The 27,424-nt window shown below is 33.8% G+C and overlaps 1 protein-coding gene across 3 annotated transcripts in view; it reads right to left on the bottom strand.

Moving 5' to 3' along the window:
* LOC127063981 (roundabout homolog 2-like) overlaps positions 1 to 27,424 on the bottom strand; it is a 191,730-nt gene that overhangs the window by 82,503 nt on the left and 81,803 nt on the right. For all 3 annotated transcript variants that reach the window (XM_050994408.1, XM_050994410.1, XM_050994409.1), the window contains exon 2: positions 21,452 to 21,760. In XM_050994408.1, the coding sequence (XP_050850365.1) occupies positions 21,452 to 21,760 (309 nt within the window). The remainder of the gene's footprint in view (positions 1 to 21,451; positions 21,761 to 27,424) is intronic.

The raw sequence follows: 27,424 nt of genomic DNA, 5'->3' as shown, positions 1-27,424 counted from the left end.
CGGACGACGTTTGCCATACGGATCGAGTTTCCATTTCTCTCTTTGTACTCTCTCTTGCAGAAGGTTCGAATTAAATTTATTAGCTAGCTCGTGTGCTTGGATCGAATCAATCCTTTTTGCGGAGGGAACACTTTTATTATTCCTAGTTGCATATTTTTGCGTAACATTCCGAAATTCCGTATGGTTAATGTAATATGTTTCTCTCTCTCTCTCTCTCTTTCTCTTCCTCTCTCTGTCTCTCTCTCTCTCTCTTTCTCTCTCTTTCGTTTTCTTTCTACTGGTTTTGATAAAAATGCAGAGTATGCGAAAGCAGCGTGTGTAGGAGAAAGAGAAAGAGAGAGAGAGAGAAAGAGAGAGAGATAGAAAGAGTAAGATAGAGGGAGAAGAGGGGAGGATTGGACGCGCTTGAAATATTTATTCCGAGGGAAATGAACTGGAATTTTTTACTGCGTCAAAGATCGACCTCTATAATACATTCCTTTTTTATCAAACGATCCGTGAGAATTCCGTGGAACTCTTCCCGGAGATTGATTTATACATCGACGCTTTCTTTCTTGCTTTCTTTCTTTCTTTCTTTCTTTCTTTCTTCTTCTTCTTTTTTTAAGGTGAAAAGCGCGTTTTTATGAGAATTCGAATATTGTTTTTATATGTCGTACGTATCGATTCCCTTTGTTGGCTGTAATGGCCGCTTAAATACATATACACATAGATACATGTATATATATATGCATATATGCATACATACATCATATTATTACGTTCTTATACTCTATGTATCTCTCTTTCTTTCTCTCTTTCTCCTAAATGACTTTCATTTTCTTTTATTATTATTATTATTTGTTTTTTCGAAACAATTTCGCGAATAAAAATTAAAAGATATCTATCATCTGAATGAAACTATAATATTAAAATTATATTATTATTATTATTATTGTTATTATTGTTTTCCCGAAACAACTTCGCGAATAAAAATTAAAAAATTTCTATTATCCAAATAAATCCATAATATATATAAATTCCAAATATCTCTTATAAGAATTCACACGTTCTTTCTTTCCTTCTTTTTTATTTTTTTGTTTGTTTTTTTTTTTCTATTCGATAAACATATATTATACAAATGAAATTCGTTTTTCAAAACTTGTCTATATATCGGAAAACATCGAAACTTCCTTTCCTTCCCTTTCCTTTATTTCCCTTTCCTTTCCTTTTCTTCCCTTCCCTTTCCTTTCGTTTCGTTTCGTTTCGTTTCGTTTCTTTCACGTTCGCCATACTATACTCGGAATAGAATTCGATTTCGTTGGATAGACTCCTTTCCTCTCCCCTCCCCTTCACTCCGCTTACTCCTTTCAATATTCGCAAACTGTACTGCACGACGTAGAGAGGAAGATATCGCGTTTTATTTAACGATTTTGAAGTAATTTAAAGAAGAAAAGAAACTGGTATAGGGGTGAACAGCGAGAGAGGGGGTAGAGAGAGAGAGAGAGAGAGAGAGAGAGAGAGAGAGAGAGAGAGAGAGAGAGAGAGAGAGAGAGAGGTAGGTGTACCATCGACGACGACTAAAGTTCCGTGTTAAGAAACTTTCGAAATTCATGTAAATTTAAACCTCCGCTAAAAGGGTCCAGGTAAAGACTTTATAAAACTTATTTGGAACGAGAGAGAGAGAGAGAGAGAGAGAGAAAGAAAGAAAGAGAAAGAGAGAGAAAGAAAGAGAAAGCTTGTGCGCGCGCGCGAGCTCTCGCGACAAATAGGGAACTTGCGGGAATTCGATTTCCGAGTTAACTCTCCGAATCGTCGTCGCGAGAACGATTCGGGGAATTTTCTCTATCTTTTCTTTTTCTTTTTTTTTTCTTTTTCCTTCTTTTTATTCTTCCTCTTTCTCGTCCTCTTCTTCTTTTTTTCTATTTTTCTTTCTCCGTTGAACGAGGTCCACGTCGAAGTCTTTATCTTTCCGAATCTGCCGAACGTAGATCCGTCGATTTTTCTCATGGAAATAGAAATGATATTTTAACGGATCGTCTATCCTAAGAATTTTGTAGAAAAGGACATAGATACATTGACACAGACGCAGACAAAAATTGGTTCATCCATTTTTAAATTTGCCACATCTTTAGATTTCCCACGTCAGATTTTTGTCTACTTACTATCGTTAATTTGCGAGTCTTTCGTAAGAATATTAAATTCATACTTTTTTATATATATATATATCTTTCTTTTTCTCTTTCATGTTCTCTCTTTCTTTCTTTATTTCAGATAAATCACATCATTTCATTTCTCGTCATATCTTGCCCCTTTTTTTATTCAATCCAATTTAATTCTATTTCAAAAGTAAAAGGCAATCCTACATCAACGTCCGATAATAATCGATTATTCCGAGTATTAATATGAAAAATATTTCTTTGACCTTTTCTTTCTTTTCTTATCCTGTTCTTTTTTCTTTTTTATCAACAAATATTAATTTATATTTATACCCTTGTACAGTCACTACGATCGCTCGTGCAATTGCTTTGTTTACACGCGTAAGTTTGTTGTCTCGCTGCTTCTTGCATTTACGTTTATCGCGGAACAAAAGATGTAACGAAGAGAGAGACAGAGACAGAGAAAGAGAAAAAGAGAAAAAGAGAGAGAGAGAGAGAGATAGAGATAGATAGAAAGGGTAGCTTTACGAGTAGAAGAAAAGATAGAAAGAGAAAGAGCATACGAGGTGAACGAGGGAAGGAAGAGTGTTGGGACGAGAACAGACAGGGTTTGTTATTAGCCGTCGCGAAGCACGCGTCGTTAACCGGATATAGGAAGGGTGTGCAAGTTCTCTCTCTCTCTCTCTCTCTCTTTCTCTCTATCTATCTATCTATCTTTCTCTCTCACCCACACTCTCTCTTTAGCTCATTGCTTTCAAGTATACTAAGAGAGAAAGAGAGAGAGAGAGAGAGAGAGAGAGAGAGAGAGAAAAGATGTCCTCTTCGTTTCTCTCGAATAAGCAGGACGTAGGTTGAGAATATTCTTGTTAAAGTCCTTCGTCCAACATTCCTCTCCTTTTCTGGAGCACCCTTGCTAGCAAGTACGTATACGGAAGAAGATTAAGGATTCGAATTTTAGGGGGAAAATTTGTTAGGCGTTGCCTTTAAAAACTCCAGACGGCGATAAATTTCGTCACCACGTAGCCTATGGTATGCGAGTAATTTTGACCCGTTATATACGAGTACCCAAGGAAAAAAATCTTTGCATGATCGATGATGGTATAGTATTCATTCTTTTTCTTCCTACATTTTTTTTTCTCTCTTCCTTCTCCCCTCTTCTTCTTATTCTTCTTTTTTCTTTTCTCTCTTTCTTCTTCTTCTTTTTTTTTTCTTTTTTTTTTGGTAAGGATTCTTTTTCTTACATAAAAATATTTGGTTCGTTCGTGTTTTACAACGATACGATTTTTACAATGGCGTTTCGAAACGAAAGCTCTTTCATGCGTGTTTCCTCGTTCAGAGGTCGAAGATCACGTCTGGATCTTCCATCGTATTATATTGTAATGTAAAGTGTTTTGTTATGCGACATTCTTGATATCCTTTGTTAAAAATATCGTGAATAAAATGCTTATACCGATCTCTAAGCAAGAATTTTAGATGTTCTTTATAAAACGAGTTAAAAACATTACGGTAAAGTTTAATAAATAAAAGTGGTACAAATCTTAATGAAAGAGAAAAAGAAAGAGAGAGAGAGAGAGAAATTTCATATACAAAAGAGAACATCCGTGAGATAATTAGACACATACGTAATAGAAAAACTTAATTCACGTCCAACTAAGTTAATTGGATACCTCTGCTAATTAATTAGCTCACTTTCGTTTTTCTTAAACAATCTCACATCTTATCGTTTAACGTTTTCACAAGATGCACATATTCAAATTAAAAAAAAAAGATATATATATATGTAGTATATGCAATGTACACTCTTTATTATCTTTTATCACGTTCCCCGAAACGTTCTGTCTATAGAGGAGCAATCTCGTTAATTCTTTTCTTCGAAAACGCTCGAATTATCGGCACAGAAAAGCCGTACACTTTGATTAAACGGTGAGATTTATCGTTTCACCGTTGCACGCAAGCCGACGTGGATTTACGTTTGCCAGAGTTTACGATCCGTACGACTTCGAATAAACGTAGATAATTAGCGCTAGACTGTAAATAAATATCTTTACCTTGTAATACTTCATAGTTATTACTGCGTTTTACTTCAGATATTTTATTTCGCTCATTCATAAAAATAATCATTTAGAAACGTACACGCACGCACGCATGCACGTACGTACGTACGTACGCACACACGCACGCAAATATATTCAGATATACTTAAATATTTTGCTTAAAATAAATTCATCTTTTTTCTCGCGTTTTCATTATCGGTATAAGAAATAAAAACAAAACAAAAAAGAAGAAAATAAGAGAAAAGGGAACAAGTAAAACGTCACGGCAAATGCATATAAACTCGTGTAATTAGTTTTCTTGAAGAGAATTTAGTAGAAAAGAAGGAAGTTAGTAAAACGGCAATCCCGATAAGAAGTATAATCGCGGAATCGGTACTCGTTAGAGAGACAGAGAAAGAGAGAGAGAGAGAGAGAGAGAGAGAGAGAGGAGAGTCACACAATACGATCGCTAACGAGGTCGTAGCTCCGGCACGATTGGTATGCACAGTTTCGCACGATCGATAGCCGGCTCGACACTTGGTCTTCCCAGGTGATCGGTCCTCCGGTTAATCGTCGTTCGCACGATCGACGTCTCCAGCTTATTTTGCAAGTCAAGTCGGTGCCTACGAACAACCGATACAGTCTCTCCTGACCAGATCCAATAATTATTCTCGAGCCATCCGTTGTTAAGAGAAAGAAGCACAGACCCAAAGATAGATAGAGACAGAGAAAAAAGAGACAGATAGAAAAAGATGAAGAGAAAGTCAAGGTAGGGTGAAGTAGAGGGGGTAGTAAAGCTCGTTCTTTCTTTCTTTCTTTCTTTCTTTCTTTCTTTCTTTCTCTTTCTATCTCTCTCTCTCTCTCTTTCTCTCGAATATCCAGGAACGTTCGTTGGGTAACGAGCCATCGAACGTTCTTGGCATCCTTGTCTTCTTATTGATGAGGGGATTTCGAAGCTCGATACGTCGTTGATAAACTATAGCCGATGGATCGTAGAAGTTTATCTCTTCTCTTACGTGGAAGCAGCCAAGTGGACGGGATCCATCCATGAAACCGCTAATTACGCTCTAAGACTACCAAAGACTGCTAAAGAAGACTCTTAACTTCAGGAATTATTTTATTTTTAATTAACGCCGATGAAATGTGTCAAATCCAGAAAGTTTCGTTCGGCGAAATTTCGATGACTTCTCGACGAAGTTCTTTATTAAAACTTTCCTTGTAATATTTTCTTCTATCGCGGATAATTTTCTATGTTTTCAATGAAATTATTATTTCTTACGGTGTAAAGGTATTTTCATTTTTGTGCCTCTTTTTCTTTTTTTTTTTTTAATATAATCTTTTTTATTATATCTGTTTTTTTTTTTATTATAAATAATAGGTAATTAGAACTAAGCCGTTGAAAAAAAAAAGAAAAATGAAAAAATAGATTAAAAAAAAAAAATAAGAATCTATCGTTATTCGTAGGAACAGCTTGACGTAATTAAATAACTTGATATAATAAAGCATCCTCCACGAGTATCGGGAGTATCAATCACGGCTCGTCAAGCATGCAAGGCAATTTATGAACTGTTTTAGGTAATAAAATGGACACTCTGTTCCTATAAATGGTCGTCCAATTAAATATACGTTTTGTATATCGATCGATCAATTATTCATTCGCATTTCTGTAAAAGCTCTCGATACTTATCGATTCTTCTCGATAAAGCAGTGTTATAAAATTTAACGATTTCATCGATAATCGATCCTACTTTGTAGCTTTACAATCGAGTAATGAAAGCAAATCGAGGAGAAAAATTATACCGCCTCGCTTTAACACTTCTTTTTTTTTTGTTTTTAAAATATACGTTCCGATCTCGTAAATATGTATATTGGCAGCTTAACGCAAATCTTAACAATTTGTTCAATGAAATCTATCAAATCGAGCAGTTATTGATAATCGAAGAATTTCAATTAATGAACGACGTATTTCAGGTATAACGTTACGAAATTATCATAGATATTTAAACGTTAATTCAAAATAACCCGGTCGACGATCTTTCTCGCATTAACTATAATCCAATTTGTTAATCCTTAATTGTATAGAAAACAAAAAAAAGAAAAAACAAAAAATAAAAAAGAAACATTGAATTGCGTGATAAGAAATGTTGACGAAAAAAAGAAAAAAAAAAGAAAAAAAAAAAAAGCAAAAGATAAAAGAAAAATAAGCAGTCTGTAACACTTCGAATGAGTCATCCTATATAATTTATCTCTTTCTTAAAAAAAAAAAAGAAAAAGAAAGAAAAAAAGAGAAAAAAAAAAAATAGAAATCATGTCTTCGTAGCCTACGTTCAAGCATAACAAAACTCTTGAAAAATCGTTTCTAATTTTCTTTTTTCCCCGAAGTCCTTCAGAACGCGAAGAAGATGGACGAACAATCATGATCAGGCGAGACTTATTAATCGCGTTTATCAATCAGCCACGTAGTCACCGACAAAGAGGCCTTCGCATTTCATCTACAACCCTCGTCGACTACCAACTCGTTCTCTCTCTCTCTCTCTCTCTCTCTCTCATTCACTCGCTCACTCTTTCTCTCTCTCTCTCTCTCTCTCTCTCTGTTTCTGTTCGTTTCTCTCGTGCGTTAGTCTCGACTCTTGCGAACGAACGAAGCTCTGTTCGGTTACCGATAAAGTCACCTACCAACGATGATTCCAACCTCGAATTCCAGTATCGTCTGGCTCGTCGAGTCCCCAGGAGTGAGCCACAGGAGGGAAGCCGTTCCAACGTATCATCCGCCCTCGGATATTACCTTTTGTTTCGAGCTAGCCGAATCGGACGGACATTGTTATCGGCAGAACGCACGGAAGTTATATAGGTACGTGCTTGCCCATCGACCAAGCCATTACGTTTCCCGACGATCAGACTAATCGAATCGATAAAATCGAGTTTATCTCTCTCTCTCTCTCTCTGTGTTTCTCTTGCTTTCTCTCTTTCTCTAACTCTTCCTCCCCATTTCATTCTGCTTAATATACACTCCGACAAAATTTTTTCTCTCCCAATAAGCGACGATAATAATTTTAATTGTAAATCGCCAAGAGCAATCGGCGTTCCACGATGACGATCGGTAATTATCAGAAGGGAAGACTTGGTGATAAAAGTGTAACAATAGTGTATGGTGGAAAGAGAGAGATATAGAGCTATATAGTAGGATTAAGCGAGAATTAGAGGAGATTAGACGAGCTATTAGGCGAATAACTTTAACGATACCGTATATCTAAATTAAACGCTATCTCTTTTCCGAATTGTTGACTGTACGTATATCTCTCTCTCTCTCTCTTTCTCTCTTTCTCTTTCTCTAGTCGAGAGCATACGTATTTTACGTATGTGTATATATATATATGCATGTGTGCATATATATATATATATATAATGCACGTATAGAATATATATATCCGTTCGTGTCCTTGAATTGGAACATGTCACAATATAGCGAGATAAGCAGAAGTCACGCCGACTGGTAAGCAGCTCGGTTTAAAAAGATAAAAGCGACGAGCGAGCCAGTGACATTTACAAACGCGATTATCTCACGGGAACACGGTAAAAATCGCATCGGCCCTCGTAAATAATTCGAATCAAGCTAGTCTCCATCTCCCTCTTTCTCACTTACTCTCTCTTTCTCTCTGTCCTTCTTAAGTCGATCTTTCAACGTCGAGTTGATCCTCTTTTTCTCGTTTTACAAAGCATGCTCTAAAAGGTGATTCTTGCTATATAGCTCGGATTAGAATCTGTTGAATGTTTCAATCGTAAATAAACGTAACCGTTTTAGAAACAAAGAGAATCGATTCCGAAATACAATCGAATATCTGTCATATACAATTTCGTGACTATTTCTAAACGTTCAGGATATGTGTATGTATATATATGTGTATATATATATGTATGTATGTATGTATATATCTATGCAGAAAGTTTTCAAAATATGTGGCCATAAACTTCACTTGTAAATTCAACGTGCTGAAATAATAATAAAAAATAAAAAAATAAAACAAAATAAATAAATAACTAACCAACTAACCAACCAACTAACTAACTAAATAAATAAATAAATAAATAAAGTTTATATAAACGTAGACCGATATGACCTTGTTTCCAAGATAGAGCTATTTATGTATTATATAAATTATATCAAGTTGTCCGACTTAAATCCAATAGATTTTTATCTGCGTGGACGTATAAAGCAGAGTTGGTTTATAACACAACCAGTAGATAACGTTGACATACGCCGGGAACGTATTTATTGGAGCTTTAACGTTAAATTCGTACGATAACATGACAACTTTAAACGAGTCAGAATCCGAACGATAAAACGTCTGGAAGCTAGTATTCAAGTCGAAAGTATCTAAGTAGTCACTTCGGACAGTGTTGAATTTCTCTAAAGGCAGGTAAACAATTACGATGTAATAGAAAAACGACAGTCGTATCTTGGAAACAAGGTCATATCGGGTTATATGTTTACACGAACTTTCTTTTTTTTTTCTTTATTTTATCGTGTTCGACCCAGCAACGAAGTTACTCTCACATGATACGAAACATGTCGTATATGTTCGCACATACATACATACATACATACATATATATATGTTTCCCTTTTCATTTAATAATACCAAGCTATCCAAATAAACTCTGTGATCTTAACGAAGAGTAGAAAAGAAAAAAAAAAAAAAAAGAGAGAAAAGAACAGAAGGCTCGAACGACGACGACGACGATAGGTCGGTTGTATCGTAAAACGACCTAAAAATGACCGACGTGAAAAATCAAGGACGTTTCGATGATACAAAAGAGGCGGAGCCCGCGCCTTTTGCATGGTTCCGGGTAACCCTGGCACAGGCAGCACTATGCGCCCCTTCTAATCGATACGGCCGCGGAGAGTACCAGCCTGCGAGGGAAAGAGAAAGAGAAAGCAGAAATAAAGGGAGAGAGAAAGAGAGAGAAATAGAGAGAAAGAGAGAGAAAGCAGACAGGGAAAGAGAAAGAGATGGGTAGATGGATGGATGGATGGATGGATGGATGGGTTGGTAAGCGGGGTAAGCGGACAAAGGGACGTTAAAGTGTGATTCCACGTTATCTCTTGGTAGCTCCGTTCGAGTGAAACTAATGCGCGGCAAGAGGAGCAAGCTGCACTTTGACGCGCGTTGCAACGATCACGAAGCCTTTCCTCTTATGTCCCTTTTTTTTTCTTTCTTTATTTCTTTCTTTTCCTGTTTTTTTTTCTTTTTCTTTTTTTTTTCTTTTTCTTTTGCTCTCTCTTTCTCTTTACGACGTTTCAACATCTTTGCGACGTTTCTTCTCTTATCTTCCAGCACCTTTCATTTAATAATCGACGATAATAATTCAGCAACTAACGGAGAAAACCAATCTTATTCACATGTGTCATGTATATCTAGAAATATGGAGCGGTGTATCCGAAATATTGAAATATTCGAAATAAAGATGAGAATCACAATGGCGGAGGTATATATCTATGAAGTTGATAGAATGAAAAGTTCATGCGAAAAGAATATAAATTTGCTTGATTTAAATATTCATCGATATTTAAATAAAGAGAATAAATATTCTTGTTCGTTAAGGAAGTAAGATGATAATGCGATCTAATACCTTTAAAATAATGATGTATACCAATGTATTTATTTAGATAGATAGCTAAGCGATTAGAGTACGTAGTAGAATAGGAATAGAAAGAGGAGACAGATGGAGGATAAAAAAGAGAAAGAGAGAGAGAGAGAGAGAGTAGCAAAGCCCTTTTTCGAAGGTTACCCTACGATGTCATATAAATCCTTTAGGCTCGGTGATCTCTTTCACCTCGGGTAGATCTTTCCCATCGTGCTACTAGCCATTACTATCGGTATTATTGAAACGGATGGCCCGAGTGAATTGAATTATAAATCAAGCAAGCGGAAGTAGTACGCGAGCTAGCTCGCGATCGCTAGTCTACTAGTAGTTCGCTTTGGTGCTGGTACGCTGATACGCTGGTACACTCGCGAGAGATCTGATTACCGGGAACGATCGTTATTGAAGATTACGCGGTAAAGAGATTTCTACGGCGATGGATGGACCATACACGTCGAACGGTAATCCCGAGATGGATGTATTTGGGAAAGGAATTGGTAGGAGTAGGAAAGTTAGAGAGAGAGAGAGAGAGAGAGAGAGAGAGAGTCACGTCGGTGATTCCAAAGTACCGAGAGGACGTCCATAAAAATGCGGATAAAGATTTGCTTAAAGAGTTCTCGTGGATCGAATGGCCGGCTATATCGAATGGATATACCGTTAACTATATTTATGTGAACTAACACTATTTCCTCTCTTTTTTTTTTTTTCGTTCTTCTTTCCTCTTCTTTTTTCTCTTCTTTTCCTTCTTCTTTTCTTTTTTCTTTTCTTTTCTTTTTCTTTTTTTTATTATTTAGTAAGTAAATGAAAAGACTCCATCGATATTATCCTATATAATTCGAGATTAAACAGATTTGTCCGCTATTATTTTTGCTATTATTCCTGCATTTGTTATGTCGATGGATTTGAAGTCGGAGACGAATTTATAAAGAGTCGATTAAACATTTTTTATTTGAGAAGAATAGAAAGGATAAGAGAAAGATGAAAGCAAGAAATCAAATTATGATATTCAATATCAAACGGATGGTATTCGATTAAAGATGATAGTCTTGATAAATCAAGTTTCGTAAATTGTAATCGATTGTAATCCATTGCGTTGATTTTAATAAAGGGAACATATAAAAAAGTTAACGTATAAAAAGTTAGTAACAAATGTCGAATTTATTCAAACGTAAGAATGTCCGGATAAGTATGGAAGTATGTACTTACATACGTGAATACTTTGGTAAGCGAGTCCTCGTCGTAACAATTCACCACGAATGAAACCATCATCCGTTTCTAGAATTCCAACGTTCGAAAGTAACCGTCCCAGAAACGTTAGAGGCGAACTTTACGGAATCTTTGGCAGGATAAGCGAAGGAGATTTCAAGTTTCATACGCGGTACGGATAGTTACCGAGCTTTTCCGAAGAATTCTCTGTTCTGAGAAATATATCTTATCTATATATTTGTCTCTTTCTCTTTCTCTCTCTCTCTCTCTCTCTCTCTCTTTCTTTTGCACGAGTGCGAGAAACATTAAGAAATTTCCATTTGGGACAATGACTCGGAAACGTAGGTGTTATTCGTATATAAAGCTAACGTAAGTACCTACTAGCCGTATTTTCTTAGAAAAGTTAAAGAGTTAAAACCACGATCGACGATGCAAGCTATTATATAAGAGTTTTCCGGAAAACAACAAGTTTCCTCATATATCGTTTGGTAACTCCTTTCTTCAACTACTGAATTACTTATATATATATATATATATATATATATATACACATACACATAGAGAGAGAGAGAGAGAGAGAGATGACTTACATACATATATGCATACAGACATACATATATGCATACAGACATACATATATACATATATGTGTGTATATATGTATATACACAGATGACTTACATACATACACATATGTGTGTGTAAACGTGTATATATACACACATATATATATGAATGTATATATACATATACAGATACATAGACAAATGCACACACCCATAGGCAAACGTATACATATATAGATAAGTAAGTTTGGTGTAAAACACTCTTGAGAACTTTGCACTGTCATTTGTATTATTCTGACTTTAGTATGCCAAACTTTATCCCTGTCTTTCCTCTTTCTCCTACTTGCTCTCTTTTTCTCTTTCTCTCTCTCTCTCTCTCTCTTTCTCTCTCTTTCATTCTCTCTCTATCTCTATCTCTCTATTTCTATTCCTGTCTCTGTCTCTTTTTTACTATTTCCAAAAGTACCAGCTTTTATACCGTTCAAACGACTCTGCATTCTAACGCGAGATGCATCATATGCCTTTTATATACGCATCGTTTCTATCCTAAAAATGCGAGATACTTTTCGCTCCAATTGCGATAACTTCGAGCTACTTTTACTTTAGAATAATTTCAATGAACGTTTCGCTATTCTTTTGTTATAAAAATAGAAGATAGGAGAATAAAAAAAAGAAAAAGAAAAAGAAAAATTTCAGTCAATTCGCCTATATTATCCGATGATAAAAGACGAGAAACGAATAGAAAATTTTCTAAATAAATAAACAAATAAACAAATGAACGAATAAATAAATGAATAAATCAATTATTAAATAAATAACAATTTATAATCCAGGGTGAACTATCGAGAAACTTGAAATATATTTCTTTGAAGATAAATAAAGGGAACAATTCAAGTTAAGAAGAAATGCAATCGTACAGAGACACACACACACACACACGCACACACGCACAGAGTCTAAGATCGTTCGGATAAAAGTCATGAAAATTCTCAAATAACTTCACCATCTTCTTTTAACTCCATACGTCACTCCGTATTCTTTCAAAGAGCTTGGAATTCGTGCGCTTTTCGTGGCATCCTTTTCTCTGGACACGAGTTTCTTCTCGAAACTCGAACGTACACCAATACTACATGAGACCGAGAGTGCTTCGCGTTGGGTTCAACGAGCCAACTCTCGTTTATATTCGGTATCGTATTTCGGTAACGGTGGCGCAGCCTCGTGGTCCACGGTGTACCACCAGAAAGGGAAAAAGAGAAAGAGAGACAAGAGAATATATGTAGTACGTATGTACATACGAGAGAGAGAGAGAGAGAGAGAGAGAAAGAGATAGAAACAGAAAGAGAGAGAGAGAGAGAGAAAGAAAGAGAGATAGAGTAAAGCTGCCCTCTGCGTTTCTTCTACAAAGGCCCATTCACGATCGTCGCGCGACTGTAACCACCACCGTCGACGGTTTCGTCGTGATAAAAATGGAAAGGAATGGCGTTTGCCGAGAAAGAAGTAAAACGTGGAAAAAAGTAATGGAGATCTGAGAGTGAGAGAAAGAGAAAGAAGGAGAAAGAAAAAGAGATAGAGAGAGATAGAGAGAGAGAGAGAGTTTAAAGCGTGACAAGGAAAGAAAGATAGATGCAAGAACAGCTACGGCCGTCGGTCAACCATCAAAAGGATCCTCCTGATCTTCCTGTCTTCCACCAAGAGATCTTCGAGAATAAGACGAGAGATTTCCTTTTCTTCGTAGCGTGGTAAAGGGACGTTAAAAAGAAAGAAATCAAGAGGGAAAGAGGGAGAAAGACAGATAGAGAGAAAAAGAGAGAAAGAGAGAAAAGTTAAAAAAGAAAAAAAAAAGAAAAAGAAAGATAGAAAGAAAAGAAAAGAAAAAGAAAAAAAGAGTAAACGTAAAAACGGCGCCTGTCTACTAACTAACATAAGCTCGATCGTAGCGTATCGCTTGCACCCTCCTACCGTGTCTCGCTAATGCGAGTCTTTCGGAGGGTAAATGAAACCCGAGCTACACGTGTAGCCTCGTCATAAAGAAAACATGTTTTATTTATGGGGCTAGACCTACTTGAGATTCCATTCGTAGTCTTTAAACGTATATACGTGGTGTAGTTAGATATAGTTGCTTTCTTGGGGGATTTCACTTGAATATATGTTTGATTAGGTAAATTCGTCGGAGATTGTTATGACGAGTCTTATTTTATTGCCCAGTACGAGGTTTCTTTTTCTTTTTTTCTTCCTTTCGGTTGCTTTTCGTCTGCTATATCGCCGTTTATCGTTCAAGATTATGAAACTTCGTAAGAAATTTTGATACCGAGGAAATGAGATAATTGTTAGAATTGCGCAGGATATTCTTTTTTATTTATTTTTGTCTTATTTTTATTTCTTTTCCTTTTTGCGAGACTTGTTCTAGACATAATTGTGTGTGTGTGTGTGTGTGTGTGTGTGTGTGTGTGTGTGTGTAAACGATTAAATGGACTGTTTATCTCGAAAATGGTGCAAGTCCATTTTTCGTTGTTTCGACAAAATTAAAAGTTAGCTTATTAGATCGCTATGCAATTTCTTTTATTGGCTAATTTTAAATTGAACAAAGCATTGACATTTTTTAAAATATTAACTATTTATAAGTAAAAACTTTACACTATAAATAAAAGTATACACTAAATTAATCACAAATTGTGTGATCTCATTATAAAAAAAAAAAAAAAAAAAAAAAAAAATGGACTTACGCCACTTTCAATATAAACGATCCAATTAATTAAATAATTATAATAAATTAATTATAAAAATAATTACTTAGAACGAATTGATTATAAAAAAATTAATGAAAACAAACGAAATACCTGTGTGTCCGAATTATCGAAGTAATTGATTCAACGAATACGTATGATCAGAGTGATAATTAAAGAAATCTAACAAACGATTCTAAGAAGATCGATATCAAACGATATAAATATTTCGATCGGTTAATGCTAATATAAAAATAACAATAAAAAGAAAAGAAAAGAAAAGAAAAGAAAGTCAAATATCCAGGGAAAAGAGAAATAATGGTTACACCAGTGAAAACGTATTTGGGGTCGAATGTTCGGAATGCCCTAACGAAGTTTTAGGGTAGCTACGCACCCCTCTAACATTCTTTCCTTCGTACAATGATCCTTCGAATCAAGCTGGTAACTTGAGAGTTACCAGAGAATAACGTTTCATCGAAGGAAAAAAAAAAAAAAACGTCTTCATCTTCTCCCACGAGTTTAATCGCTTTTTCTCTTACTACTAATTCTAAACAAAAAATATTATCGATCTTCTGATAATATCATCTCAATGGAAAAAAAAAGAAGAATTAATTATTATTGTGGAGTATGTTTTTTACCTATTTTTTTTCTTTCGAAGTAAAATCAAAGATCAATATTAATTTTGAAAAAAACTTTTTCTTTCTTCCTCTCTCTCTCTCTATCTATCTATCTCTTTCACTCTCTTATTATCTCGGTATCCGTCTGTCTTTAATTTCTATGAAACGAATGAAATCAAAATGACAATCTTTTCCCAAGCTAACATCGTTCTCGTTTATCCCACGTAACGCACACGCCCCGAACTCGTTGCACCGATGATAAACGTGCACTAAAACCTTCTATCCTCTTCTCTCTCTCTCTCTCTCTCTCTCTCTTTCTCTTTCTCTCTTTACCTCTCTCTCTCCCTGGGAAAGCGAAATTACGAGGAGCCACGACAGCGATAGCTCGCCTCGTTAGACACAATACGAGTCTATCTTCCTGTTTCTCTTCCTTCTCTGCCACAAACGTCTATGTACGTAGCATATACCTGAGGATCGCGTTTATAAAGGTCATAGCGCGTTTCTCGGCACGATATGACAGAGGCTTTGACTTAAGAGAAACACGTCTTTTGTGTACCTGTATATGTTTGTGTCTTTCTGCGTAGTGTGTGTATGTGTTTATGTGTATGTGTGTATATATATATATATTATATATATAATGTTATATGTATATATATATGTATATATGTATGCATGTATGTATGTATGTATATATGTATATATGTATATATGTGAAAATAGCAAAGCTCGTAAACAGGCACGACATTCTACGAGAAGCAAACGCGTAAGCTCGCCATAGTTGGCCGGTAATAGTCAGTATTTAGTCGTTTAGTAATTAGTATATCGTATAGCTAATACGTTCCTAGTTTATACACGGTAGTCTTGTAAAGGGCTAATCTGCGAACGGAACTCTATAAGTGAATGTCGTTTATTGTGATTAGAATAGAATATCTATTAACTTGGAAAATGTTAAGAGGATATATTAAAAGGGAAGATATTTCAGTTTTAAAACAGATCGGATAGAATTGAAGCTATTATTAAAACTATTGGATAAAGTACATGTAAGTTAGAAAAACTGAGAGAAAAAGAAAGAGAGAGAGAAAGAGAGATAGTTAGAAAGAGAAGACACATATACATACATAGATGAATGCATAGAGGACTAAGAACCTGTCGTTTCTCTTCCAAATAGGGAAACACAGTCGGTTCTATGCGAATTGTATGCGACTGAGTCTGGTTGATTGGCATCTATAGGACCACACAATCCGTATAGTTTGGTATAACGTCTATCGAATGCCTTGGAAACGGTGTAATTTCGCGCTGCCTGTTCGGCCATTGTTTGTCGAATACAGATCGAGACGAAGATCGCTCGATTACGTTTCATCGTGATTTATGGTGTCTCCTTAGTTAACGTAATTTCGATCGAGTCTGTTTTCGTTTACGAATTTGTCGGACGTCTACGTTCCGTTATTTAGTTATGGTTTATTAACGACGTTAGTTGGCTAGACAGAAATTCGTCCGATCGTGTTTCGAAACTGTAACGTAATGTCACGTTAAGTTATGTGGCTTTCGAAGATCGAATCGAGTAATCAATCTTATCGAGGATAGTACGATATAATTTTACTAAAAAATTTTCTAGTGCACTTAGATACGACTTTGAGATATATTTAAAAATTAATAATTTCCTTTTAGCGAAGCATTGATACGCTCTAATGAAAAAGGATTATTACGTTTGTGACATTTTTGGAAAATTCGATCCGACATGTAAAAGTAGAAAATATTAGAAAATTTATATCTACGAACGTTGGTTTGAAATCAGACGCGATCGGGAAACCTTTAAAAAATTGATACGAAATTCGAAATATAGTCACGAATACTGTAACGAAATATTTTACCGAATGAAAAACGATTACATCCTACGTGACTTTTCGAATATCGATATTTGATCGGTTTTCAAAAGTCAAATTTAAATTGATCTATAAATATTAGAACAAAGTTGGTAAGACAAAAACGAGTTCTTGAAAAATTTACGCTGCGTCAGAAAAATTGTCACACATATTTGCCAAAAATATTTTACCGAATAAAAGACAGATTTACAAATTCGTAGTATGTATATCAAAGGTCGATGAACTTTAAAAGGTACGATATAATTTCATTTAAAAATATAATATAGGTCACATTGAAAACAGAGATACACGCGACGACGACACCTTGAAAAATTGACCCACCATCCGAAAAATTGTTACCAATTCTGAACCAAAATATTCTACTGAATAAAAGAAAACTCACAAATTCGTAGTAGCAAAATATTCTACCCAATAAAAATACGATTTACAAAATCGTAGTACGTATATCAAAGTTCAGTGAACTTTAGAACATACGATTTAATATTTCTTAAAAAGATAATATAGATTACATTGAAATCAGAAACACGCGATGACTTTGAAACATTCATGCTGCATCCGAAAAATTGTTACAAATCCTGGATTCAAATATACCGACTAAAAGGCGATTGAATTATAAAACCACGAGAAATTGACGTAACATACGAAACATTATAGGGAATTCTGTATATCAAAGTACGTTACTGAGTAAAAACCAAAAGGTAAAAAAAAATTAAAAAAAAAAAAAAAAAAAAGAAACAAAACCAAAAAAGAAGAAACGAAAAAAGGCACGAAAAAAAAAGAAAACTAGAAAAAAAATCTGAAAGTGTCGAGATCTCAGTCTCGGAAGCTTTTACGCGTTTTCCCGTCCCTTGGTGAGTTGGGCAACGCATAGAGAGAAGAGAGAGAGAAAGAAAGAAAAAGAGAAAGAGAGAAAAAGAGAGAGAGAGAGAGAAAGAGAAAAAACAAAAAGAGAAAGAGAAAGAGAGAGAGAAAGAAAGACAGAGAGAGAGAGAAAGAAAAACAGAGAGAGAGAGAGAGAGAGTGTGTATAAGAAAGAGAGAGAGAGAGAAAAAAAAGAGAAAGAAAGACAGAGAGAGAGAGAGAAAGAAAAACAGAGAGAGAGAGAGAGAGAGTGTGTATAAGAAAGAGAGAGAGAGAAAAAAAAAGAGAAAGAAAGACAGAGAGAGAGAGAGAGAGAGAGAGAGAGAGAAGAGAAAGGAAGCTAGAGAGAGAGAGAGACTGTGTATAAGAAAGAGAGAGAGAGAGAAAAAAAAAGAGAAAGAAAGACAGAGAGAGAGAGAGAGAGAGAAGAGAAAGGAAGCTAGAGAGAGAGAGAAAAAGAAAGAAGAGAGAGCAACAAATGTACTTTGGTCTTCTCCTTGTCGTTGTCGTCGTCGTCGTCGTCGTCTGCTACGACAGTGGTGGTGGTGATAGTGGTGGTGGTGGTGGTGGTGGTGGTGGTGTTGGTGGTGGTGGTGGTGGCGGTGGTGGAGCCGGCAGCAGCACGTGGAAACCGGTTTCTGCTTTTATCGGCGTATCGCCTACGAACCGGGTGGGTGCACGTCGACGATCGAAATCCGGTATATACTCTTAGCTCGGGTACACGACACCGTCCACGAGTTCGATGTATCTCGTGCACGACGGAATTCGAAGCGTAATAAGGCGTAGCCGAGAGTACGTAAAACAACTTGTTGTGGAAGATGCTCTCGAATAGGCACGTACGAAGAGGAACGTACGATGTTATTATTTATTTTGGAAAGGATGTCTTTGACGTATCTACTAGATATTTGTTAGGATAGAGTTGAATATTCTAAATAGGTTGAAAGTGTATCGTATATATTAATATTTAAAGTGAGCGATGTTTCAATTATTTATTTATAACGAGTATCATAATTAATGAGAATATATATATATATATATATATATATATATTTATATTACATGAATATGAAGAATATGTAAATATTATATTTTATAGAGAAGTTTTGTTTAGATTAACAGATTAGATACATTCGTTATTAATTCATTATTTGTTATATATCAATATGGGATAATTGATTTTTATTACGATTCATATGTTATATCGTACTTACTTAATTATTTGTTTATAAATAGAATAATATTATTTAAAAAATATATGTATAAATATATTTACATTCTTACCGATCCTTTGCTCGAGCAAAAGCTCTTCTGTATTTTCCTTTTCACGAAGCAGCCCCACCCATTTATTTACCATCCCCTCTTTTCTCTCTCTCCCTCCTTTTCTCTCTCTCTCTCTCTTTCTATGCCTGACTCGCACGCACCATCTCGTCTTATCTTCGTCATGCGGTGCACAACCTGCGAGAGACGCGCGAAATGTCTTTTCATATCAATATGCGCGCCTGCTGTCCTTGAGTCCGACGTCTTTTATAAACCTTAAAGGCTTCTCTCTCTCTCTCTCTCTCTCTCTTTCTCTCCCTCTTTCTCTTTCTCTCTTTCTCTTTCTCTCACTTAGAAAGAGAACAGAGACAAAAAGAAGAAGAATTCGAAGAGACACAACTACACCGAGATTCATCTTTGGAGTTATGCAAATAATGAATAGCCCATCTTGGATATGCGAGAATGATCTTATCCTTTCATTTTAAACGTCATGAAAAGAGTTAAAAGCGAATAAAGGAACAAAAAATCCATAACATCTGCCATATAAAAAGTTGTACCTGATGAAACATTCGAAATCTATCAAATACGTAGTATATGTATTGAATATTATAATGCGAATATAAACATTCGTTTCCACATCACACATGATCGACTATATTGCGTTCATACGTATTAATCAATCGTCTATTATCGTTTCTAGACAAAGAAGAATTATATGATATTATATGATAATTATATATGTGTAATTCATAGTATAACATATATCAATATAGCTATATCAAATTGAATACAATTGTATTTAATTTATGCTTAGTAAACATTGATCTTAGAACATGAACTAATAATTGATTGTTTGTCAAAAAAAAAAAAAGAAATGAACGAAGAATTTAAAAACTACGATAAAAGTGTGCCATTTTTAAAAGTTACATTATTAAGAATTTGATAAAAAAAATATTTTATAAATGAGAAATCAATTAATTTTGTCACAATTATTTACACGCAAAAGACACGTACAATAGCGTGTGATTTTAAAAATTAATAAGAAAATATTTTCTAAATAAAAACTTAATTAATTTTATCATAATTATGTACGCAAAACGCAGATAGTGCATGATTTTTACGCTCTTAACGATTTAATAAAAGATTAATAAAAAGATATTACGTGCACGAAAAATGTCATTCTTTCATATTTACACGAACACAAATATACAAATATAACAGTGTCCGATTTTTAACGAATTATCTTGTTAAGAACTTTAGAAAAAAAATATTAAATTATAAATTTCACTTTCCCATAATTATTTATACGCATATAGAATACAACATATAACGTACAATTTAATTCTCTTATTAAATCGAATAAAATAAGATAGTAAGGGAAAAAATGAAAAAAAAAAAGAAAAGAAAAGGAAAGATCTTTTTTATACTCGGAGTTGTCTGAACCACCCACAGTGTAGCGATACGACAAAAAGGAGAGAAGGAAATATTATTGTTGGTTGTTGCCTAAGCTCTACGCTCGTCTTTGGACAGAACGCGAGACAGTAAGGCCTACCTAATCGCGCGAATCGCCGCCACTAATGGACCGGCATTGCTTACGCGTGTCACGTGATTTTCCTGTGGTTACACCCACACAAACGAACGACGTGTGTGTTTAGTCATTGCTGATGCGTACCGCGTATCCTTTGTCTCGTTTCTCCATCGTCCTTCCCTGCTTCACCTCTTCCTCTTTCTATCGCAACTACTTTTAACTCTACTCCATTTTTTTCCTTCCAGCCGAATAAATTTTCGTAACGAGATCACGTCATCACGATGATGATGATGATGATGATGATGATGATGATGATGATGATGATTATTTTTATTATTATTGTTATTATTTTTAATATTGTTTTCTAAAGGATGAAATCAATACGTTCGTACGTTAATTAATTTCTAGCATGTTTCTACGCTTTTGTCTCTATTTTTCTATTTGTTTTCTTTCCTCTGTTTTTTTTCTTTTCTTTTTTCTTTTTTCTTTTTTTTTTTTAAGAGCAACAAAGCAACAATAGAAGAATGCCCGTTATTATCATTATTGCTAATACCCCGGGGTGCCATTGTTATCGGTATTATTGCAACGTCTCGAGAAGGAATTCGTTTCTCCTCGAAACGAAGAATCGCCCTGCAATTTAACTCCCTTTTTAGAATAGAATTATCTTCCTCCTTTCCTTCGTAACATTACATATTGATGTAATGTTATATCCGGAAATATTAGATATACAAAATACAAAATTTGTTTTATATTTGCACCGAGATACCAGATACAAAAAAAAAATAACAAAAATTCAGAAAAAGTAGAAAAATATTTAAAGGGAATAATAATGATTATACATACATATATACACATATATTATGTATATATATACATATACATACATACACATTGTGCATACATATGTTGTACAATAAATAATAACGATTAATGACGATGAAAAATAGACAACAAAAAATAAATAAATAAATAAATAAAAAATAAAAAGGATTTACTTACCAGCTACAGTGAGGGTGGCATTTCTGCTAGGTACCGAGCCAGCCTGATTCCTTGCGACGCACCAATAAACACCACCGTCCTGTTCCTTCTTCCCGTTCATAACTCGAAGAAAGAAGAGGGATCCCGTGGGAAGAATCACCCGGTGGGACTTGGCGTCCCCTGGTGACGTCTGCACGAGCTCGCCATCCTTATACCATTCTATCACGGGATCCGGTTTACCCTCGGCCTTGCAGTTCAACGTCACCGGCTCGTGCTTTGCCACGATTATGTCCGATGGATGTTCCGTTATCCGTGGCGATCGTAGTTGCCCTGAAACAAAAGATGGAAAGGTTCTTTTGTAAATGGCCGAACGTGTGAAAGCCCGCAACCCGTCTATCCATTTCCCTTTCTCTTTTCTACACTATCCATTTTATAGAGACAAAGTGTTGTAATTTAAAAGGAAAGAAAAAATAAATAAATAAAAATATTTAGAAAAATATATATATATAAATAGATTTTGTATTGTATGTAGATTGGTTACAACGATTGAAAGTAATTATTTTATAAATTGAAAATTTTAAGGGGAAAGAAAACAAAAGAATTAAAAAGTAAAACTAGATCGGTAAAGTTAATTATTTTTTTCGAGTTTTTTTGTTAATTTATTTTTGAATAAATTAATAAATAAATAAATTCTTTTAATTGTATCCTATGTAGAATGGTTACAGTGATTGAAAGTAATTATTTTATAAATTGAAAGTTTCAAGAGAAAAGAAGATATTTAAAAATAAAAGCTAGATCGGTAGACTTGATTATTTCTTAATTTTTTATTCATTTATTTTGTAATAAATAAATAAATAAATAAATGAAATCTTTTAAACATATATTTTATATTGTATGTAGATTGATGGCAATGATTGAAAATAATTATTTCGTAAATCGAAAATATAAAGAGAAAAAAAAATGTTCAAAAATGAAAGCTACACAGATCGGTAGACTTGATTATTTCTTAGTTTTTTTATTAATTTATTTGTTAATAAATAAGTAAATAAATAAATGAATAAATAAAATCTTTAAAAGATATATTTTGTATTGTATGTAGATCGGTTACAGTGATTGAAAGTAATTATTTCATAAATTGAAAATTTGAAGAGAAAAGAAGAAATTTGGAAATGAAACCTGGATCGGTAGAGCTGATTCATTTTTTATTAAAAAAACATTTTTTTGTTTAATAAATAAACAAATCAATAAAAACATTTAAAGTTATATTTTACATAGTATATAGATTGATTCCAGTAATTGCAAACAATTATTTTACAGATTAAAAATTTGACGGAAAAAGAAAAGAAGAAAAAGAATTATTTTTATACAAAACTTATATCCCTGTTTGAAAATGAAAATTATATCGGTATACTGGATACTTTTCAAATTTTCTTAAATTTTTCTTTTCATAAATACGCATCTTTGTACAAGTATTTCTTAAGTAAGTATATTAAAATTCTTCTTATTAATCTTAAAGAAGTATATGAAATTGGAACATTTTGAAAAATGATCCAGATATTTGAAAACTAACGAACGAACGTGATTGAATATTCAATTCTTCGAATTATCTCCAACGAATATTTTCATATTTAATGCATTTCGATATATTCAGGTACGTATGTAGGAAAGTTCGGCTCGAGTTCTACATTTTCGTACTACTATCGGGTTTTTAACTTTTAGATTAAATGACGCGTAACTATGTAGTAAAGGCATTTCCGGGACACGCGAAATCTCATTCGTTACAGATCGATCGCCACCGGTTGACGCTTTTATTTCACGCTGGTTGCCCGATTCGATATGGAAATTAGGTTGAAACCGCATCATTTTATAGTTCGTGATTCCCAGTCTTCGTAAGAATAGAATTCTACTTGTTTTTCGTAGTTTTGATATGTTTTATCGAATAATCTCGACGCTACGTTATCATTCATTCGACTTTTATTACCAGTCATTGGTTACGATTGTTCCATCAAAATTGTTCTCCTCTTATTTTCAATATAGGGAGTACAATAGCTTTCAACTAAGAGCCGATAACAGTATTATTTTATTTAAGCGAACATTTTTATTTTTATTGGTTTTTTCTCTCTCTCTCTCTCTCTCTCTCTCTCTTTCTCTCTCTTTTTTTAACATCACGCACATACATCTATTAATCATAACCATATTTTTTTTCCCCGCAAATCGGAAATGAATATAATACGGCCAATTAGCGGTGAAAAAGCATTCGCTTTATTCCAACGTAAAGTCGGACTACATTGATAATCCTAGCTTAAATTAAGCTCCGGGAGTATCATTCAAATCGAATTTAATATTCGAATATTTAATAAAAATAAACTCTCGGATTTCGGATAGTTTCAAAATTCATTATTCGAACAGATCGCGCAAGAAAAAAACATCAAATGAATTTATTTAAATCATATATACATATACAGGGCGTTCAAAACTGTTAAATAAATAACCATAAAAAAAAAAAAGATAAAAAAGATAGAGGAAAAAAAAATAAATAAATAAATAAATAAATAACTAAATAAATAAATAAAAACGAAATATTTGAAGATTCTAATTCTGCGCACGCATTAAAATTTAAACGATGCAGTTCGACTTTGTCGTTTATCGTTTCAATTCTACGTAAAAGATGGACGGCTCTAGCCAAATTTGATATTAGAATTTATTTATTGATGAAAACATCAATGGACATGTTAGAGAAGAAAGAAAAGGAAAGAAATAAAGTGTGTAAGAGGAGGAAGCAATCGTATCGCAGGGGAATGAGACTCTTATTCTTCTATGGATAAAAGGGAGACACTCGATAGACTCGCTTGCTAGGAAATAGTACATAGAGACCAGCTTAAGAGTTTCTTCTCGGGTCGTCGAGGGTCTCCTAGTCTTTACCTCGGGGATTCTCGATCACCTTACGTACGAGCGCGATACCTGACAGACGTATGGGCCCTGGGATCGATCGTACGTCAGTGGGCTTCGAATTTATACTATATCAGAGAGAAACTAACGCCGGTATATAGTTACAAATGACGTCTGAGATATTGTATCTAAGAGTTTCTACGTTATCATGGCGAACGCTAAAGCACGATCATTATCGGAAAATACAATATTGTTTACAAAATTATTTATAAGTATTGATATCGATCAAGATATTATCGAACGATCGTAATTGTTTTTCTAATTCTTACAATTTTCTTTCTTTCTTTCTTTCTCCTCTCTTTAGACTTGAAAATATATTTCTCGAGTTATAGACGCGTAAGGTTATACATATATTTCTCTCTCTCTCTCTCTCTCTCTCTCTATTTTCTTTTTCTTTTTTCAAATTATCAAAATTAAAAATTCGATTAACGTAAATTTCTGATGAATATGAAAACGGGAAATATATTAAAGTATCATTAATATCTACGGTAAATTAATGAATATTAAATTTACGCCGATCAGTTTGGCAAACAAAAGTTTTATACGACGAACAATTTAACGCGTTTACATTATAAATAAATTCAAAAATGAGAATATACCTTTATATATATATATATATATATATATATATATATATATATATTTTTATATGTATATTCGTTACATCATACGTACATATATTATAAATTTACGTATTTTCGAACTATCGATCGTATCGAAATAAGTTCGACTATTTTCTTTTTTTCTTCTCTACTTCTTTCTTTTATTATTTTCTTTTCTTTTTTTTCTTTTTTTTTCATCGACCCACACACGAACGCGTCCGAACGTTTGGTTGGACGTTCATCCGCGACATCCGCGGGCGTGGTCCTTCCCTCTTTTTCTTTTTATTTTCCCTCTTTCATCGACGACCGCCTACGAAACGACCAACGCTCTCACTCGAACCCTTTACTCCCAACGACTGGCACAAGTAACGCTTAAATGGCGTCTCTAATAACACGAGACCGATCGACTGCTTAATTACACGCGATTACACCGTAGCCGTTTCGCCTTTTCCTAACCGTTGCAAATTGTAAATCATCGCGATGTGCCAACGACTACAAATACCTTTTCCTTTTTCTTTCTTTTTTTATTTATTTATTTTTTTTTTATCGATATACGGTAGATATTCTACACATGTATATCACGTACGGATGTATCCAAGAGAAGATTATATCTTGTATTTTTTATCGTTCGATTCTCGTACACTCGTCTCAATAATAAATTATATAAGAATTAACGATTTAATCAATCATTTTTATTTTTATCGTAATCAATAAAGTTATATATTACTTATATATGTATATATATATATATATATATATATATATATATATATATTGCTTATACCATTTAATATCAATTAATACGCGAAAAAATGGAAACATTTTTATAAAGAATGACAATGGATGAAAAAAAATCTACAGGCAAGGTAATATTCGTATATAGATGTACACACATATACACGTAAAATTCAATAATTTTATAACGATGACAACGTAACGACAACATGATGATATTATTTCAAGATATATCGATACATGAATCATACATCGAGTATCGTTATCGCTGATTCCTATAGAATAGAAATAAAGGTATGACATGAAACAAACGTTAAAAGATAAACTCGAGAAAAATGGTAAAAATGTCAATCGCCGTAGACGTTATTATCGCTTCTCACAATGCGTAACTACAATCTTTCGTTGTCGGAGAGACATCGATATACGTTTCAAACGAGGCTCTCTCTCAACGTGCCAAATACGGATATAGAAAGGAAAAAAAAAAACAGAAAAAAAAGAAAGAAAGAAAGAAAGAATGAACGTTTTCTGCCTCGAAGGTCTTAGGCTTCGACCAACTACGGTCATAACTAAAAGAGAACGAGGACTTTGCGAAGCTCGTTGTTCGTTCTGAATGCTGTACACGCTTGTGTGTGTGTGTGTGTGTTGGTCTGTACATTTTCAACAACTGTTTGCGATTAGAAGCGTTGGCGTACGCAACTACAAATAGATTAGATTGGTCTTAGAAATACCTTCTCTGACGATTGCGTATAATGAGATGCATGTTTTTTATGTATGTGTATTTAAAAAAAAAAAAAAAAGAAAAAAAAAAGCTAGAAAAATATCACCCTTCCTCATCCGGTTTTATCACGATTTATTATCATTTTACCTATGGTAATAGATATAATTAAAAATTGGAATTAAAATTTGTGATTTCGAATAATTATTATATAGAGAGATGAGTATTATATAAAGAGAGAATATTAATATTATTAGTATATAAGTATATCAATTATTAGTACTAAAATATTAATATACGATTATTATATATATATATATATATATATATATATATATATATATATATAGAGAGAGAGAGAGAGAGAGATATGGATATTATATAGAGAGAATATTATATGGAGATATGAATATTTTTATTTTTAAGTACGAGTGTGTTAATATTTAGAAAAGTGAATTGTGTTTACTTTTTATTCGTTATTGAAGGTTTCTATCCAGTAAGTGTGGGAGTAACGACAGTAGTGTCAGTAATGGTTGAAGTAATGGGATCTGAGATCTTATGACAATCTGAGTGTTAAGAGAATGTGTTCTGTACATTTATGGTTATACACTATTTCTCTCTTTTTCTCTCTCTTCTTCTCTCTTTTCTTTTTATCTGTTCTTACAATAATAATAATAATAATAATAATAATAATAATAATAATAATAATAATATTAATAATAATAATAATAAGTGTACAATGGTGTAAAGGTACTAAGTAGCCTTTTGAGGTATTAAAAACTCTTTGAACATGAAAAAATATATTCCAAAATATTTCGTTCGATCGAGAAATAAAACAATGATTCAAATACGATTTTGATTAATTAGAGTTCATTATCTACATTGGTTTGTGAACAATGAAGAGAAGTGAAAAATTTTGACAGAACATCGTTGAAATTATTCTTCATCAATAGAATTCCACGAATTTCATTTTTTTAGATTCGAAAATGGTCT

Source organism: Vespula vulgaris, chromosome 5 (assembly GCF_905475345.1).
Source record: "Vespula vulgaris chromosome 5, iyVesVulg1.1, whole genome shotgun sequence".
Lineage (NCBI taxonomy): Eukaryota > Metazoa > Arthropoda > Insecta > Hymenoptera > Vespidae > Vespula > Vespula vulgaris.
Note: the sequence above shows the minus strand (reverse complement) of the source record. Positions and strands in the feature narration are given on the sequence as shown.